This window comes from Lithobates pipiens, unplaced genomic scaffold (assembly GCF_037356315.1).
Source record: "Lithobates pipiens isolate NorthernLeopardFrog02 unplaced genomic scaffold, aLitPip1_a1.2 Scaffold_30, whole genome shotgun sequence".
NCBI classification, from domain to species: Eukaryota; Metazoa; Chordata; class Amphibia; order Anura; family Ranidae; genus Lithobates; species Lithobates pipiens.
Window position 1 is genome coordinate 20,660,902 of NW_027507791.1, and position 19,224 is coordinate 20,680,125.

At 44.0% G+C, this 19,224-nt stretch overlaps 1 protein-coding gene across 2 annotated transcripts in view; it reads left to right on the forward strand.

Annotated features, from left to right (window-relative positions):
* Positions 1 to 19,224, forward strand: part of TDP1 (tyrosyl-DNA phosphodiesterase 1) — a 165,657-nt gene that overhangs the window by 47,687 nt on the left and 98,746 nt on the right. For both annotated transcript variants that reach the window (XM_077463750.1, XM_077463751.1), the window contains exons 9-12: positions 3,148 to 3,226; positions 6,557 to 6,742; positions 8,822 to 8,870; positions 14,726 to 14,792. In XM_077463750.1, coding sequence (XP_077319876.1) covers positions 3,148 to 3,226; positions 6,557 to 6,742; positions 8,822 to 8,870; positions 14,726 to 14,792 — 381 coding nt within the window. The remainder of the gene's footprint in view (positions 1 to 3,147; positions 3,227 to 6,556; positions 6,743 to 8,821; positions 8,871 to 14,725; positions 14,793 to 19,224) is intronic.

Here is a 19,224-nt window from a genome sequence, read left to right on the forward strand (position 1 = left end):
ATAAAGCTTTCCTTCTGGAGTGGATGGAAAGATGTAATAATCTTCCCCTCAAGAGGGAAAGGTCCTCCTGTGGGGTATAAAGTCTGTGTCTGAGTTTTAGCAAACAGTCAGGGCTTGTATTCGCTCTTGATCTGCTGGAAGGGTTTGGGAGAGCAGGAGGCACGGTTTGGCGGAAGCACAAGCGGTGTGCCAAGGCGTTCTGTCACGAGTTCAAATCAAGTAGAAGATACTCTACACATGGCCACTTCAGTGCTTCCACCACCACAAAATTTCAAAACCTCTTACCAGAAGCTTAGGACCTCATAAACAAAGGTCATAAGTGGCACATAATATGGATGATTACCTCCTCATGATCCATTGGATAAAACACTGCACATTGAAAAGGCGCGATCCCATATATATAAACCTGAATAAAGCTAAAAGATGATGCATATTCACAAATAGAAGAAATGTACACAGCATGGAAACTCGAAAACGCTGCCCGTCAGCATGTGTAATGATGTGAACCTGCTAAACTCCGCCCAGGCTGACATCATCATGTTTGCTGGTGGGCTGGCTGCATTTTCGGTGTGTGGTGGTTTGTGCTTTGGCGGTATTCATCCATATTATGTAGTGGTTTCTACATTTGACCTTCAGGATGTTCCATGTGTGCTTATGAACCTCATTTATGAGGTGCTAAGCTTCTGGTAAGAGGCTTGTAATTTTGTGGTGCTGGAAGCAAAAAAGTGGTCACGTGTGAGAACCTTCTAATCGGCACGCTCACTTGATTTGAACTCTCTTGTTCTATGATACTTTTTCACTATAATGTGTAACAATTCATTATTGATATCTGGCTTCACTATCTTAGCACTGGTGGTTTATTGTTATCTTATCATTTAAAGGGGAAAGCAATGTAACTATGTAAAAATATTCCATACCTGTAATTCTTCCTTAAAAATGTCTTTGTTTTGTCAATGCAGTGGTGCAAATAATTATTTGATCCCCTACACATTTTGTAAATTTGCCCACTTACAAAGAAATGAAGGGTCTATAATTTTTTATCATAGGTGTATTTTAAAAGATAGAAACCGAATATCTTGTATAATAAATCCTACATAATAATAATAATAATAATAATAATAATAATATCAGCCAAAAAATACAGAAAAAAACAATACAAGTGTTATAAATAAATTGAGTTGCAGTTCGGTGATTAAAATAAGTATTTGATCCCCTACCAAAACCAACAGTAATTCAGACTTCCACAAACTGGTTACAGTAGGTGCTCCTGTGGTACACAGATTAGTCCTGTCAATTTTAGAAGGTGCTCTTAACAACAACTGATTATGTGTATAAAAGACACCTCTCCACAGAATCTTTCTTCTTTTTAAACCTCACCATCATGGACAAGACCAAAGAGTTGTCAAAGGACGTCAGGGACAAGATTGTAGACCTGCACAATGCTGGAATGGGTTATAAAACCATCCACAAGAAGCTTGGTGAGGAGACAACTGTTGAAGCGATTATTCGCAAATGGAAGAAATACAAACTAACCATCAATCGTCCTCGGTTTGGAACGCCATGCGAGATTTGGCCTCATGGCGTAAAGATGATCATGAGAAAAGTGAGGTATCTGCCCAGAACTACACAGGAGTAGCTTGTGAATGATCTCAAGGCAGTTGGCACCACAGTCACCAAACAAACCATTGGTAACACAATACACTGCCATGGACTGAAATCCTGCAGCACCTGCAACGTCCCCCTTCCTCAAGAAGGCATATGTACAGGCCTGTCTGAGGTTTTCCAATGAACATCTAAATGATTCCGAGAAGGATTAGGAGAAAGTGCTGTGGTCAGATGAGAGCAAAATTGAGCTCTTTGGCATTAAAGCGGAGGTCCACCCTAAAGTGGACCTTCCGCTCATTGGAATCCTCCCCCCTTCCGGCGCCACAATTGGCACCTTTCAGGGGGGAGGGGGGTGCAGGTACCTGTACAGTACAGTTATCTGCACCCACTTCCTGGATAGCTCAATGCGGAAAGGGGCGTAGATCACGCCCCTTTCCGAAAGTCCCCCGCTGCCTGCTGGGAAACACACAGATCCCAGAGGCAGCAGGTCCGTCCTCATTGCGCAGTGCGACTCGCGCATGCGCAGTAGGGAACCAGGAAATGAAGCCGAAAAGCTCAATTTCCTGATTCCCATACCCAAGATGGCGGCGGCAGCACCCGAGAGACGATCGAGAGATCGGCTTCGGGTGCCGACATCGCGGGCACGCTGGACAGGTAAGTGTCACGATTTTAAAAGTCAGCAGCTGCAGTATTTGTAGCTGCTGGCTTTTAAAAAAAAAAAAAAACGTGGAGTCCCTGCGGACTCCCGCTTTAACACAACTCGCCATGTTTGGAGGAAGAAAAATGCTGACTGTGACCCTAAGACCACCAAAATCCCTACAGTCAAGCGTGGAGGTGGAAACATTACACTTAAGGGCTGCTTTTCTGCTAAAGATACAGGCCGACTTTGCTACATTCAAGGGCCAGTGGATGGGCCATGTATTGTAAAATCTTATATGAGACCCTTCTTCCCTCAGCCGGAACACTGAAGATGGATCATGAATAGTCTTCCAGCATGACAATGACCCAAAACATAAGGCCCAAGGCAACAAAGGAGCGGCTAAAGAAGAAGCACATTTAAGGTTATGGAATGGCCTAGCCAGTCTCCAGACCTTAATCCTATAGAAAATGTATGGAGGGAGCTAAAACTGCGAGTTGCCAAGCGGCAGCCAAGAAACCTTAAGGCTTTGGAGAAGATCTGTTAAGAAGAGTGGACCAAAATCCCTCCTGAGATGTGTGCAAACCTGGTCACCAACTACAAAAAACGTCTTACCTCTGTGATTGCCAACAAGGTTTTCTCCACCAAGTACTAAGTGCTACTTTGCTTGGGGATCAAATACTTATTTTAATCACTGAACTGCAACTCAATTTATAATATTTGTATTGTGTCTTTATTTTTATTTTCTGGATTTTTAGTTGATATTCTGTCTCTATCATTTAAAATACACCTCTGATAAAAATTATAGACCCTTCATTTCTTTGTAAGTAGGCAAACACTTGCAGGGAATCAAATAATAATTTTCCCCATTGTACATCAATAAAAATGTTTTTTCTTTAAATCAGGGTGTACCTGATTGGATCCACACCTGGAAGATATCAAGGCCACGATAAAGAGAAATGGGGGCATTTACGTTTGAGAAAGGTAAGTGCAATACATTGTTTCACTGTTTTGTGTCGTATCGGTAGACCTAAGCCAGGGGGTTGTGGAATAATACAGCCCCAGTGCGTTCAAGCCTGTAGAGTGGGGATTTCATATTATATAGGAAGATGATCCAGTTAAAGAATTAGTAGGTGTAAGACCCCTTTCACACTGTGCCGCTCATAGTGTCGGTGGTAAAATACCTCTATTTTTAGCAGAGTTTTACCGTCGGATTTGCGGCACATTTTGGCCGCTAGTGGCCGAGAAAGGGGTTAAAACCGCCCGCGATGCACCGTCAGTTGGCTCTCAGGTCCTAGCGCTGCCATTAGTGCTAAGGAAAACAGGCAGTGGAGCCTTGCGGCTTCACTGCCCATTTCCTACTGCGCATGCACGAGTCTGGCAGCGCTTTGTGAATGGCTGGCTGTGTTCTGGGACACACACAGTTCCCAGAAGACAATGCGAAGAGGAGAAGATTGAAGATCACTACGGTGTAGGAAATGGCAGATTAAGACAATCTGCCTAGCAACAGCCATTTCTGGTAAGTTAAAACATTTTATTTTTTTCCATATTTTTAGAAACATTTTGATGCAATTTTTTTTTTTTGGAGGGTGGCCCTCCGATTTAAGCTGCCCATACATGGGTTGAAATCGTAACAAAGGACGGCCATACACAGTTCATGCTGAACCAGCCGAGATTCGAACCATTAATGGTCAGGCTGAATATACCAATTTGATCGATCAATCAACCAGCCTGTCAGATTCGCTGAAGATTATCACAAGCAACTGGTATAGTCGCTAGCTATAATCACGGTCTTCTCCCGACAGGGGTGGCCTCCAGACAATGGCCCAGCAAGAGGGATTCCCGCATCAACACTGTCTGTCTTGATGGGTGAAATCAAACAAATTTCCTTCAGGTTGCAGGGAAGAAATTCGCTCTGTCTATGGCCGGCCTAAGAATTTTCGTTCGCATTTCACACCATTAATGGACTGCACCAACAGACGATTTTTGTGCGGCTATAAAATTTCAGTAATCGGGCATGTTGTAAATTTTTTGAAAATCAATGATGGGCGAATCGTGTGTAGGAAATATAATTGAAAGAAAAGTGCGCGTGAGCACAAAAAAAAATTCCCGGAAAGAAAAAAAGATTCCCGGCCACAAATTCATTTGAGGTGAAATTTGAAAGCTTGTTGGTCAAATTTCGAAATCAATAGTGGCACCATTGGATCACAAAACAAAAAAAAATTCAGATTTTCCAAGAAGATGCATTTGAGAATTCGACCCATGTATGGCCTGCTTTATTTAAAAATGGTAGTGATGCACAAACAATTATGAGCCAAAAATTGGGTTTTCAGCGTTGTGCCGAAAGGAAAAAAAAGTGGCTACCAAAAAGGCTACAGATGATTTTGACGTAATATTACTGCAATTTTGAGGCAATGTTGCCCCTATTTTAAACGTGCTTATGGTGTGTTTTTCATAGCTCATGTGACTCAAAAAGTGCATCAAAAACATAACATGGGTTAATTTTTTATGTGTTCTTGCTGCGTTTTCGGTGGGGTTTGCCAAATATGCACCAAAAAATTTAGCCAGCAAGATTTTTAATACTGCTTCAAAAAGGTGCCGATTAATGGCTGACAATAAATTCATATTCGTTTAAATTCATGATAATTAAAAATACAATTATTTATAAAAAAAAAGTATATATATTAAAAAAAAAAGTAAATTTCAGTTTCGGCCAAGTGCATCCTGAATTTACGGTTTCGGCACCGAAATGTTTATTTTGATGCACCTCCAGATTATGTGTTTGGAATGGGGCACCATGTTGTAGGTTTACATTTTTTGCATTAAGGTAAAAAACCTTCTACAAACAGCTCCCCAGGCCACCCCTTATACTTTCCTGAGTCTGTTCTCGATCAGGAAATGTGCATGAGAACAGCAGCTTTCTCGCCTCACTCCCCCCTAATTGGACAGAGCGCCAACAGTGGGAACCATTGGCTCCTGCTGCTGTCAATCAAAGCCAATGAGGAGAGAGCAGGACACACAGAGGCACGCTTGGCAGAGAGCACGCACAGGTGAGCCCAAGCAAGCAGCTTGCTCTGGTGGCGCTAGACAGGGAGGATGAGCCAGGAACGCCCAGTGGGGGACCCTAGAAGAGGAAGATCGGGGATGCTCTGTGCAAAACCATTACACAGAGCAGGTAAGTAATAACATGTTTGTTATTTTTTTAAAAAAAGTTGCCTTTTAGAATCGCTTTAAATAGGGTTTACAGTACAACTGTAGTCTAAAATTTGTATTTTTCATAGTGATTCTAAGGTTCATTTCAGAGTCGCTTGGCAGGTGACCCAGAGGTTAAATGTTGCCTTCTTGACACACTGTTTTTAACCTTTTGCAGCCCACATTACCTGCCACTGATACCAATGCTGAGGGTTGTTATTGCACTCACTGACACCAATGCTGAGGGATGTGATTGCATTCACTGACACCGATGCTGGGTGTTATTATTACTACCACTGACACCAATGCTGAGGATTGTTATTACGGCCATGGATACCATTGCTCAGGGTTGTTATTGCACTCACTGACACCAATGCTGGGGGTTATTGTACTTCAACTTCTTCAAAAAATGCTGCAAAAATTAAATGTTTGGGTGTTGAGATGCATTATAGACCATTCATTTTGAATGGGCTGCTTAATCTGATGCAATGCACCTCAACGCATGGAAATGCCATTGTGTGGCCCTCTGAACGTGTCGGGGTCCAAACTTGAAGCACTTTATTATTTTCAAGTTAAACACCACGCTTATACTGATGCATTATGGATACTTTTAGGACGATACCCTGTGTTTTTAGGATTCTTTTTATGGAGGATTACCTTTTTTAACCATGTGATGTACAAGTTGACAGCTATATGCTTATGTTCATGTGATTACTATACTCTGTGTATCCACTGATGCATGTCATTGCTGTGTGTTTTAGACAATAAACACATTTTCTATTACCTGGCTTTACTTGCTGAGTCCCATCGTACATACCTCATTTAAAGTCCAGATAACCCTTTCTATATACCAGATTCAGGGATGGAGCTGCATGGTCACGTCCTAAAAAAAAAACCCCTTTCAAGTTGATCACCACTGGTTTAGATTGTGAGAACTTTTAGAAGGAGATACACCAAAGGTCCTGCCATAGATAGAGCTTCAGAAGACATGACAAGGAAGCTGTCAGTCCTTTGTGTTCTATGACAGGTGTAAGACTGGTTGTGATAATAAAGGTGGCATTGTATAACAGATTTAACTGTTACTGTAGAACATGCACCATATTCTGTGTTCCTACTTTGCAGGTATTACGAGAAAAAGGTGGCCTGATCTCGGGTGTTGAATCGTGGCCTGTGATTGGCCAGTTTTCCAGTATTGGTTCGATGGGAACCGACCACACCAAGTGGCTTCACTCTGAGTTCGGTGAGAGTCTGAAGTCACTGGGGAAAGGAGTGAAAACCCTGCCGAAAGCAGAGAATCCTCTTCAGCTGGTACGGATAATGGGTTTGTAGTTCCGCTGATACAGACAGATAGTGATTTTTTTTTTTTTGGGTGTTTTCTTTGTCTTTTTTGTAATTTGTTGCTTTTAATACATTTTTGAATATTGTATGAAAGCCTTTTATACATGGTTTGTGATATGAATTATATATAATAGTATAATGAACAATATAGTAGTCAATATTTGTCCAAATATATGAGGACGTTAGACACCTTCATTTAAATATTGTGGAAAACAAAAAAGGAAGAATGGTGGCGATTATTTTTTACAAATTTATGTAAGATATGAAATGTGAGAGCATAAAATAGAAGGAAAGTGTTATGGTTCCCCCGGGGCAGGATATATGGGCACACCCGAGGCTCTGGATCCAAGTGAGATTTGGTCTTTATCAGCACTCCTGAAGGTTGAGATGGGCCAGAGATCCCAATAAGTAGTCCTGTCTGCTTCGCTGCAACTGTCGTTAGGTCGCAGCCCTCAGAATCACCCCACCTACGAATATCAGGGTCAAGGATGGCTACGGTGTGGAGATTGCAGTATAAGATGATGGGTAGAACAGTGTTAAAGTACAGGCAGGAGTCTTGCTTAAGCACATTCCGTGTTACATGCGTTAACTGCCTTGTCCTATGATATGGACTTGTGGTGTCTTTATATTTTGTACTTGAAAGGCTTCAATAAACATAATTTTATCCACCACGCAATTGGAATGCACCTTTCCTTCTTTGCCTCTGCATTACCGTTATCACAGACTGGGCCAGCACCTGTCAGTGTGTGGAGGGTCAAGTCCAGGTAAGGGTCTCGGCAGGCAGAAGTGGTGCCTGGAGCGGTGATTTCTTCCTATAGTTTCCAGGAATCTTGACAGGCAGAAGATTAGTCAAGTCCAGGCAGGGGTCTTGGTAGGCAAAAGACCAGTCAAGTCTAGGCAGGGGTTTTGGTAGGCTGAAGAGTAGTCAGGTCCAGGCAGGGGTCTCAGCAGGTAGAAGAGTAGTCCGGTCCAGGCAGGGGTCTTGGCAGGCAGAAGAGTAGTCAGTTCCAGGCAGGGGTCTTGGCAGGCAGAAGAGTAGTTGGGTCTTGGCAGGCAGAAGAGTAGTCGGGTCCAGGCAGGGCTCTCGGCAGGCAGAAGAGTAGTCAGGTCCAGGCAGGGGTCTCAGTAGGTAGAAGCGTAGTCAGGTCCAGGCAGGGGTCTCGGCAGGCAGAAGAGTAGTCAGGTCCAGGCACGGGTCTTGGCAAGCAGAAAACTAGTCGGGTCTTGGCAGGCAGAAGAGTAGTTGGGTCCAGGCAGGGGTCTTGGCAGGCAGAAGGGTAGTCGGGTCCAGGCAGGGGTCTTGGCAGGCAGCAGGCAGAAATGTAGTCGGGTCCAGGCAGGGGTCCTGGGAGACAGGAAAGTAGTCAGGATTGATCCGGATCAGCAGTGTGAAGGCAACGTCACAGGTAGGTTCTTTGATATGAACATCCATATCCGTAGAACAGGTAGGTCATTTTAGTTTGCATGGATCCCACAATAAATTCCTTTAAATTGTGAATAAAGCCCAGGGCCTTGACAAACGAACTCTAATGCCGCGTACACACGACCGGACTTTTCGAGGGACTGGGTCCGAGGGTCTTTCCGATGGACTTTCGGCGGAGTTCCGATGGACTTTCCTAATGTATGGACTTGGCCACACACAATCACACCAAAGTCCGACGGATTCGAACGTGATGACGTACGACTGGACTAGAATAAGGAAGTTCATAGGCAGTAGCTAATAGCTGCCCTAGCGTCGGTTTTTGTCCGTCAGACTAGCATACACACAAATGGATTTCTCGGTCCGGCGGAGTTCCGGTGGAAAATTTAAAACATGTTCTATTTCTAAAGTCCGCCGGATTTTTGGCAAGCAAAGGTCCGATGGAGGCCACACAAGATCGAATTGTCCGATGGACTCGTTCCGTCGGAGCTTTGCTGTCAAAAAGTCTGGTCGTGTGTACGCGGCATTAGAGCACTGCTTGTAATATAATGAATGTGTAGCTGAGAAAATGTTTTTTTCCTCAGTCACATCTACCTCCTACATAACTAATATTGATGTATCTTTTGCAGATCTACCCCTCAGTGAATAATGTCAGGACAAGTCTGGAAGGTTACCCTGGTGAGTAACAGCTAAATCATTTGCACAAATGCCTATAGAAAAAAAAACTGTGCAGCTTTGACCAACATTAATCCTCTGGCTTTCAGCGAAGGCCAATTAGGTACCTTCTGAAACCTGACTGAAAAACTCCCAGAGATGGCATCACCCCATCTTGCCTTGTTGCTAGGATGTTGCTAAGAGACTCCCAGCTGTTGCTGTTCACATGCACCTTCGCAGGAGCAAGCTTACAAATACTGAGCTCAGAACTACTGCGTCAGAGTAGAGAAAGCACATGTGAGGGGGTTTAAATCGGAGAAAGAGCTCACTCCTCTGATGGTGGTGGGTGGGCAGTAACAGCTGGGAGTCTCTTGGCAACATCCTAGCAGTAAGGTAGGACAGGATGATGCCATCTCTGGGAGTTTTTCCGACAGGCTTTAGGAGTTACATAAATGGCCTACACCTATAGCAGGGGCATTATCCAACTTTGCTCAAAGCTGCACAGTTTGTTTTTATCTACAGGCACCCCTTACCTGCACAGGCAATTTTTTCAGTAAAGGTGAACTATGCCTTTAACAGTGACTTGGTTATTAGCATGGATTTACAGGACTGAGGGCCTGGGTTCAGTTACCACCAAGAATGCTATCTGCATGGAGTTTGTAAGTGTGTCTGTATGACTGTGGAAGGAAAATTAGGGGCTGATGTGAATTATATCATGTGACTGGTTCAGCGTCCTCTGTATGGAGTGCCCTGTGGAATATGTCAGATCTATATTAATGCCTAATAATAATGTTAGTGTGGGACATTAGAGTGTACATTTTTGCTTATTTAAAAATCATACAAACATACACATTTACATAAAAATAAACAACAACTAAACAAAAACAAGCCACATTTTTAAACGAAAATTTGTGTGCTTACATCAGCAAGTAAAGGAAACCGTTACCTGACAAGATAACATATTTTAATGACAACAAATAAGAGACTACAAAACCCCGAACCTCAACTTAAACACAATCCAGGCTAAGAAACATTTTTAGATTTAATCGCCATAAGGATGCGATTTCAAAACCCACCCATTAACTGCACCCCCCATATCATTCACCCAGACTTCCACATCATTCACCTTGCATTCTGCACCAGTCACTCTCATTCCCTTCCCACCTCCCCCCACCATCATCCAATCCATCCCTCACTCCAGCTACACTTCTGCCACGCCAAGGAGGAAGGGTTGGCACCACCATACATGCTGGTCCTCTGCTGCCTTCACTACACTAGGAGAAACAATAGTTGCAAACACAGACTTGACAACCACGCTTTCTGACACTGACTGGGAGACCGCAGACTGGGGGGGGGGACACTGACACCACAGAGGGCCTCACAGACACAGATTCTGTCAGGACAGAGACACTAGGATCCCCTGGTACAACCTCCACCAACCCAGACTCTTCTCTATCCAGACGGAAGAATTCCTCCACTAACTGGCTTATTGTGCAAAGCCTCAAGACATCGGCTATAAGGGTAACCAACCTTATCACATAGGTTACATTTTATGATGTTACAGTCCTTCGCCAGATGCCCCAGTTCCTGGCACAAAGAGCACTTCTGTATTGGACAGTTAGAGGAGAAATGTCCCTTGACTCCACATTTGTGGCACAGCTTAGGTTGACCAGGGTAAAAGACGGTAATCTTATCTCTACCAAATAAAGGCAGAGGAGGGCAAATGCTTGACCAAATTCTCATACACACGCAACCTCATTGACACTGACCACCCACCGTCCAGGTTCCTCTATCATCCACAATCTTTTTTTTTAGCGGGCACAAAGTTTCACCAAACCTCCTCAACCAGACCGATAAATCCTCAGGAGGTATAGACTCATTCCTTGTCAGAATAGTCACATTTTTTTTTTATCAAGGGCTGATGTGATATTACTTTAGGGACAAGTCCCTTCCAGTCCGACTGGCCCCTACATACATGCTCGAACCGTTCCCAAAACAGATCCAGTGATTTTGGACGCACAAATGACAAATCATATTCAAAGGAACCAGTTGGACTGATGAGAGCATAAATATCCCCTGCCTTAAATATCATGGCTAGGATCTTATCCACAACCATCCTCCTGATAGGTTTAATACCTCCTCCTTCCCACCTGAGCTGTACCACATTCCTGTGTTTAATGGAAGAAGGTGCGTTAGGTGAAAGTCGCATGAATGGCTCCGTTCCACTATCAGCATGACTTTGTCCCAACACAGCCTTAGCATAATTCCTAACTGGGGCAGATGACACATTAACTGGCTGCATAGGAATATTAACTGGCTGCGTAGGAGCCTCTGAAATCTGGTATGCTAAATTACCCACCACTTGATCTTCCCTCCTGCCCTCCAGCACAACAATCCTGCTCACCATACTCCCATCATCAAGTATGTATTCCCTTTAGAAAAAACGCCAGCTCTTTCAGCGTTCATACGGCTCTCCTGCTCTGCAGTTTAAATGTTTATGCGACATTCCTGCTCTGCACACTTAGTGTCCATGTGTGACTCCTCCCAGCCAGCAGAAACTTCTGCTTGCAAGGATCTGTTGGCCGGTGCAATCTCAGGAAAATCCTCCACACACTGAGAGAGATTTTCAGCAAGCACTCCTATACGAGTTGGTGGCACTCAAGGGAGATTCCATTGCTGTAATAGCCTGCAGCAATCCACCATTTTCCTCAACTTCCTCCTGAAATTACCCAGGCTGCTGGGTAGGGAGGGGGTTAGATACTGACTCGACACAAAAGATCCTGAGACAGGGGTAGTACTGGGGTCACCACGTGAAGCCATTTCCTTACTCCCCATCCATACTGTTGCTGTTGCTGTGGCGTCCACCCTCTGACTAGTACTAGCACAGGCACTTTCCTTCATCTTCTGGAATCTCTCCTCATTCTCACACTTTTCTCTGAACACACCGCTGCTATCCTTTAGAGAGGCGGCCAACTTCTGCTTTTTTAATGCCTCCTCCAGACACTTCAGCTTGGAGACTTGCCTCTTACTGTTTCCAGACTTACTGTGCAGGGATTCCTTTTTCCTGAGATCTTCTTTCATTACAGCAAGTTTCTGTTCCTCCTTAAAAATGCGGCTTCGTCTTCCCCAACATGGTCCATGCTTGCCTGGGAAAAGCCTGCAAGAGAGGCTCCAGGATTGCTGCTTCTCTCAGCTGAGATCCCAGCAGAGCGAGCCAACAGCACCTTGTAGAACAGTACCACCTGCTGGAGAAGTTCCTCTGGTGTGGAGACTCATGTGACTGGCTCAGTGTTCTCTGTACAGCACCGCAGAATATGTCAGAGCTATATAAATGTATAATAGTGTGTGACATTGGAGTGTAAGCTCCTCTGGTGCAGAGACTGATGTGATAAGTTAAAGTGGAAGTCTGGGCTAACACTATCTAAGCCTAAACCTGCTTCCACCCCCATTCTAAACCCTATGCTAACTACCCTGTATAGGAAAGATGTGTATAATTACCTAATCTGAGGGAGCTCCAGTCACATGATCTCCCCAGCAGCCGGCTTCAGGGGAGAGGAGAGAACAGCGACAACAGTTGCAATGCCTGGGCAGTGACATCACCTATAGACTTACTATGGGGGAATCTGTTGCCCGCTGGCGCTGGGAGCCAATTATGTGACTGGACTGGAGCGCCCTTAGATTAGGTAAGCATACACCTCTTTTCTTTACCATGTAGTCAGTATAAGGCTTAATATGGAGTTGGGAGCAGGTTTAAGATTTGAAAATATGAGCCTTTCATACTGGGGCAGTGCGCTTGCAGGATGGGAAAAGTCCTGCAAGCAGCATTTTTGGGACAGTGCGGGAGCGGTGTATACAGCCCTCCTCTACTGCCCCTGCCCATTGAAATGAATGGTCAGCGCTGCCGAAGCTCCTGCAAAGTGATTCGACAGCGTCGCAACATGGGCACTGCCCCAGTGTGAAAGGGGTCTTAAAACGTAACTAAACCCATCAGTTTATCAGTTTCAAAAAACAGTTACATTCCTGGCATGCTGGGAAGGCTAACTGTCACATTGGTTGTGCTCTCAACCAAACTGCAAACCATCCAATTGCTGGTTTTACAACTGATCACATGTGCAGCATCATGGCAGGTACAGATTGAACAGAGGCCAAAATGGCCGCTTCCTTGGCTGAAAACGATAGGACGGTTTAGTTGTGCTTTTAAGGTATCAGATTTGCAGTGACAGGGCCACACAGTGATTTTATAGCTAGGATTTTTTTTAAGAAACTTTTTTTTTTTCCTACTTCAATTAATTTTGCAGAGGCTATTTTCAGCAAAATTTCTGCAACTGCAAAATCTACTTCACAAAGTTCATCCCTGGTCATGCCTATTTTTTTTTTTTTTCTTTTGGTTGGTTTTTGAAAGGTAGTTTTAGCAATTTTTATTTGTTGTAGAAAAATCAGATATTAGGGTAAAATGTAACCTCTATATCTGTTTCCTGTGAATGTTACTTTAGTTTTAGTACTTTTAAAAAGGACATACATTTTTTTTAATGAAGACTTCTACCTGGTACAGTAGAGGATGTCGAGTCGTCTGTGCCCAGTCTTGCCACGAAGAGTTAATCCAGCTCCGAGCAATCCTCTTTTTGTAGTAAGGTAAAAAAGGACACACAGATAAGAGAGAGAGATTCACATGCCCCCCTCCTTTCTTCTCCAGCTCTCCCAGGATTGGCAGCTCCACACCTCCGCATGATTGGATACAGGGCTGGTGCAAGGTTTTTTGACACCCCAGACGAAACCTCATTTTGCGCACCCCCGGATCCACCCCCTTTGCCCTGCCCATGTATATCCCACCTTTTTAATGAAGCGCCCATCAAATGCAGCCCACCAGCGCCCATCAAATGCAGCCCAGCAGCGCCCATCAAATGCAGCCCACCAGTACCCATCAAATGCAGCCCACCAGTGCCCATCAAATGCAGCCCACCAGTGCCCATCAAATGCAGCCCACCAGCGCCCATCAAAGGCAGCCCACCAGCGCCCATCAAAGGCAGCCCACCAGCGCCCATCAAAGGCAGCCCACCAGCGCCCATCAAAGGCAGCCCACCAGCGCCCATCAAAGGCAGCCCACCAGCGCCCATCAAAAGCAGCCCACCAGCGCCCATCAAAAGCAGCCCACCAGCGCCCATCAAAAGCAGCCCACCAGCGCCCATCAAAAGCAGCCCACCAGCGCCCATCAAAAGCAGCCCACCAGCGCCCATCAAATGCAGCCCACCAGCGCCCATCCATGCAGCCTCACCAGTGCCCATCAATGAATATTCTTTTGCTTCCATTCATTTAGGAATCGGGACACAGACACAGTCTTCCGCCGCTGCTGTACCTCTGACACTATGTGTAAACGGAGCAGCAGCTGCCTGCTGATGCTGAGACTTAGTTGTTTGCTGCAGAGAGAGGAGAGTAAGAACACCGGTGGCCGGGCGCCCTAGGCAGCAGTGTGCCCTAGGCGGCTGCCTAGTTTGCCTAGTGATAGAACCGGCCCTGATTGGGCATGCTGAAGTCATTTGGTGCCTTTCCTTCGTTTTGACTGGATGTTACTCAAAACTCAGGAATAGGAGAGTGTAGAGGTAGGTGGGGAGTCTTATTACATCTTGACTCTGCCCACGAAGCTCCGGCAAAGAGACCCACTCACCCATTCCAGAGTTTTGTGGAGCTCCTACTGCTGAAGGGGGAGGGGGGGCTACATTTGCAAGGTGGGGATACATGCAGGAGGCTTGCATGTAATATATACATTAATACTGTGCCATTAGTTTATACTGAGTGAGTGGGGGGTTTACATCCACTTTAACTGCCATCGTGTTGTTTTTCATGTAGTAATATTTTATTTTATTCCCTTTTGTGTTTTGCAGCGGGGGGCTCTCTGCCTTACAGCATCCAGACTGCCCAGAAACAACCGTGGCTCCATTCCTATTTCCAGTAGGTACCAAACCACCATTTTGATTAAGACTATACTGTCAAAAGTATTGGGACACTGGCCTTTACACGCACATGGCCTTTAATGGCCCCCCAGTCTTAGTCCATAGGGTTCAATATTGAGTTGGCCCCCCCTATGGAGCTATAACAGCTTCAACTCTTCTGGGAAGGCTGGCCACAAGGTTTAGGAGTGTGTCTATGGGAATGTTTGACCATTCTTCCAGAAGAGCATTTGTTGGGTCAGTCACTGATGTTGGAGGAGAAGGCCTGGCTTGCAGTCTCCGTGTGAATTCATCCCAGAAGTGTTCTATTGAGTTGAGGTCAGGACTCTGTGCAGGCCAGTCAAGTTTCTCCTCCCCAAACTTGCCCATCCATGTTTTTATGGACCTTGCTTTGTGCACTGGTCCAAACCATTTGGTAGAGGGGGGATTATGGTGTGGGGTTGTTTTTCAGGTGTTGGGCTTGGCCCCTTAGTTCCAGTGAAGGGAAATCTTAAGGCGTCAGCATACCAAGACATTTTGGACAATTTCATGCTCCCAACTTTGTGAGAACCGATTTTTTTGGATGGCCCCTTCCAACATAACTGCACACCAGTGCACAAAGCAAGGTCCATAAAGAGATGGATAAGGGAGTTTGGGGTGGAGGAACTTGACTGCCCTGCACAGTCCTGACCTCAACCCGATAGAACACCTTTGGGTTTAATAAGAGCGGAGACAGTAAGGCAGGCCTTCTCATCCAACTTCAGTGCCTGACCTCACAAATGTGCTTCTGGAAGAATGGTCAAACATTCCCATAGACACACTCCTAAACCTTGTGGACAGTCTTCCCAGAAAAGTTGAAGCTGTTATAGCTACAAAGGGTGGGCTAACTCAATAATGAACCCTACGGACTAAGACTGGGATGCCATTAAAGTCAATGTGCGTGTAAAGGCAGGTGTCCCAATACTTTTGGTAATATAGTGTATAAATCCCAATAAGCGTATATTGATTGGTTTGCACAAATGTAATAGCATCTACAAGGTATGGGATATTTTAATTTTAAATTTTTTTTATTTTACCAGTAATGGTGGCGATCAGTGACTTGTAGGGGTACTGCAATATTGCGGCAGACAATTTGGACACTTTTAACGCTTTTTTTTGTGGACCTGTGACACCATTACAGTAATCAGTGCAAAAAATATGCACTGTCACTGTACTAATGACACTGGCTGGGAAGGGGTTACCATCAGGGGCGATTAAAGGATTAACTATGCCTAGCCAGTGATTTTGTGTACTGTGGGGGAGGTGCTTTTACTAGGGGAAGACATGGGTCCATGTTCCTGCTTTGCAAAGACATACGATCTATGCCTTCCCTTCTGTCAGAATGGGGATCTGCCTTGTTTACAGACCGCTGTTTTCTGGATGATTGGTGGGTGCTGGCGGACCTAGTCTGTGGTACCCCCAGATCATGCCACCGGCGCCCACTACCCAGAGGTGTAGGATCAGGTACTAGGTACATGATCTGGCGCAGCAGTGCCACCTTGCCGCCATATATGTTCTACGGTCAGCAAGTGGTTGAGCAGTATAGACCAGGGGTCTCAAACTGGCGGCCCTCCAGCTGTTGCAAAAAACGACAAGTCCCATCATGCCTCTGCCTGTGGGATTCATGCTTGTAACAGCCTGGCAATGCCTCGTGGGACTTGTAGTTTCGTAACAGCTGGAGGGCCACCAGTTTGAGGCCCCTGATATTGACATTTATTTTTTAAATGTTCTACATGCTGCCTGAAGTCATCTAGCAGGACTTCATTTTCTGACTTAGTTCCACTTTAATTACTACAGTGATAAAGAGTGATAGGTGTCCCAGGATCCGCACATTAAGTCAAAGCCTGCTGTGTGATAGTGAATGGCAGTCTCAGCCTGGACCCCTGCCAGGCCACGCCCCCCAATGTGTTTCACTCAGCCCACCTGAGCTTATTCATGTGATGGGAACTACCATGGCAGAACTGCATGTTCTGCCATGGTGGTCCCCATCACGCTAGTCTTGTGACCATTCTAGAGCTTTCATGTATCTTGTGTTGAATTGTATCTCGTGTTGACATTGTTATCATGTTATCAGCCACTTTTAGTGTTTTTATACTTCCAATTGAATAAATATTGTATATTTTTATTATGCTTGTTCTTGACGTACTGTCACTTGGGCCATTAAAGTCCCGTAAGGGGATGGACATCTTATGCCGCGTACACACGACTGGCAGAAAAGGTCAGAGAGTCTTCCCGATGGACTTTCGATGGACTTACACACAAACGAACTAAAGTCTGTTCGTTTTGAACGTGATGGCGTATGACGGGACTACGCTGGTAGGTTAATTGGCTTCTGTCCAAAATGGGCCCTAGTATATCAATGAGGACCTTGGATTGTGGGCTTCTTGAGGGTCCAATGTCAGTGTGCAATGTACAGGGATAGGGACAATTGTAGACCCTCACTCAGGTTGAACTGGATGGACTGGTGTCTTTATTCAACCTTACTAACTATGTACTATGTAGAAAAAGAAGTTCAATAGCCAGTAGCCAATAGCTGCCCATGCATCGTATTTGGTCCGTTGGACCAGCATACAGAAGAATGGTTTTCCCGATAGGGATTGAGTCCGTCGTACAGATTTGAAACATGTTCATTGCTCAAGGAACCCATGGAGGAACCTTGGTTGAGAGAGACTGAACTACAAGGTCATTGATCCTCAAGGTTTAATTTAAAATACACTGCAAATAATGTATATTGCCATAATACCGAGATTCTACAGCACAGGAGTTCATGTTAGCTTTGGTGAATCCTGATCAAATTTTAACACAAGTAGCACTCCTAAAGATTGCACGCGCAATCTGATTTGCAGATTTGCAAAAGCTCTATGGCAATACATTGGATTATGAGCTAAACCTTGAAGGATCAATGACCTTGTAGAGTCCTCTCTATTACATGTACTCCTACACTTTATACAAAGCTACAGATTAAGTATTTGAATTCTAAGACACTTTTTTTTATACAATGGACATTGATGTATACACATTCCATGTGAGCTACTACAAGGAAGGACAGATCTGTGCAAGCAACATAGGAGATGTCTTCTAAGTTCTATTAGACATATGCAATTCGTTTAGTTGCGAATTAGTTTTTTAAACAAATTCGTTAATTCTGAGATTTCCGAATTTTTCAATTTCCTGAATTACAAAATTTCAGATTTTCTGAAATTCGAATTTTGGAAGTTTGGACATTTGGAAGTTTGGACATTTGGAAGTTTGGAAGTTCAAATATTAAAAATTTCATATATTTATAGATTCTAAAATTTGGAAATTTGAAAATCCAAGAATTAGATTGAAAATCGGAAAATTCAAAAGAATGAAAATTCCAAAACCCAAAAATCTGAAATAATAACTAACTTATAATAAATATTAAATTATAGGTATTGGAACTTCCTTTCAAATTTGGCTGTTAGTGAATGTAACGAATACGAATTTATCTGAAGTTACGAATTATCTGAAATAACGAATGCCGCATCTAAACGAATGTAACGTAACAATCTAATAATAACAAATAATAATAATAAAACCTTTTTATTATTATTAGTTATTATTAATTTGTTCCATTCAATTTGTTTAGATGCGGCATTCGTTATTTCGGATAATTTGTAACTTCAGATAAATTTGCATTCGTTACGTTCACTAACAGCCACATTATAAAGGAAAGTCCAATACTTATAATTTAATAGTTAGTCACTATTTTGAATTTTACTGATTTTCTTTCTTTTTTTTAATTTTCGAATTGCGGAAATTTGAAAATTTGGAAATTCGGAAATCCAGAAATTCAAAAATCCGAATTTTCGAAAAAAGCAAAAAAAAAAAAGAAAGATTAGGAAACAATTTTTTTTGTCAGTGCACATGTCTAGGTTCTATATACAGTAAAACCTCAGATTGTGAGTAACGCGGTTTATGAAAGTTTCGCAATACAAGCTATGTAAAAAAAAAAAAAACTGACTTGATTTGCAAGCAGGATTCAAGCCGCTGAGGTGTGCAGTACCGCATGTGGCCAGAGGTGTAGGGGCGACGGTGACACTCGAAGACACTCTGTTCAATACGCACAAATACACACTGTACAAATACAGTAGTACCTTGGATTATGAGCATAATTAGTTCCAGACGCTTTCTTGTAAATCCAAAGCACTCGCACTTGCAGACTTTCAGAGACACTTGGGAACCGAGTGTCTCCGATCATCACCGGTGCCCCCGCACATCTGGCCACATGCGGTACTGCATACCCTGGCACCCCCGCACCTCTGACCACATACAGTACTGCTTACACCAGCAGTCACTGTGGAACGAATTATCTGAGTTTACATTGATTGCTATGGGGAAACTCACTTTGATTATAAACGAGTGCTTTGGATTTGCAAGCATGCTTCTGGAAC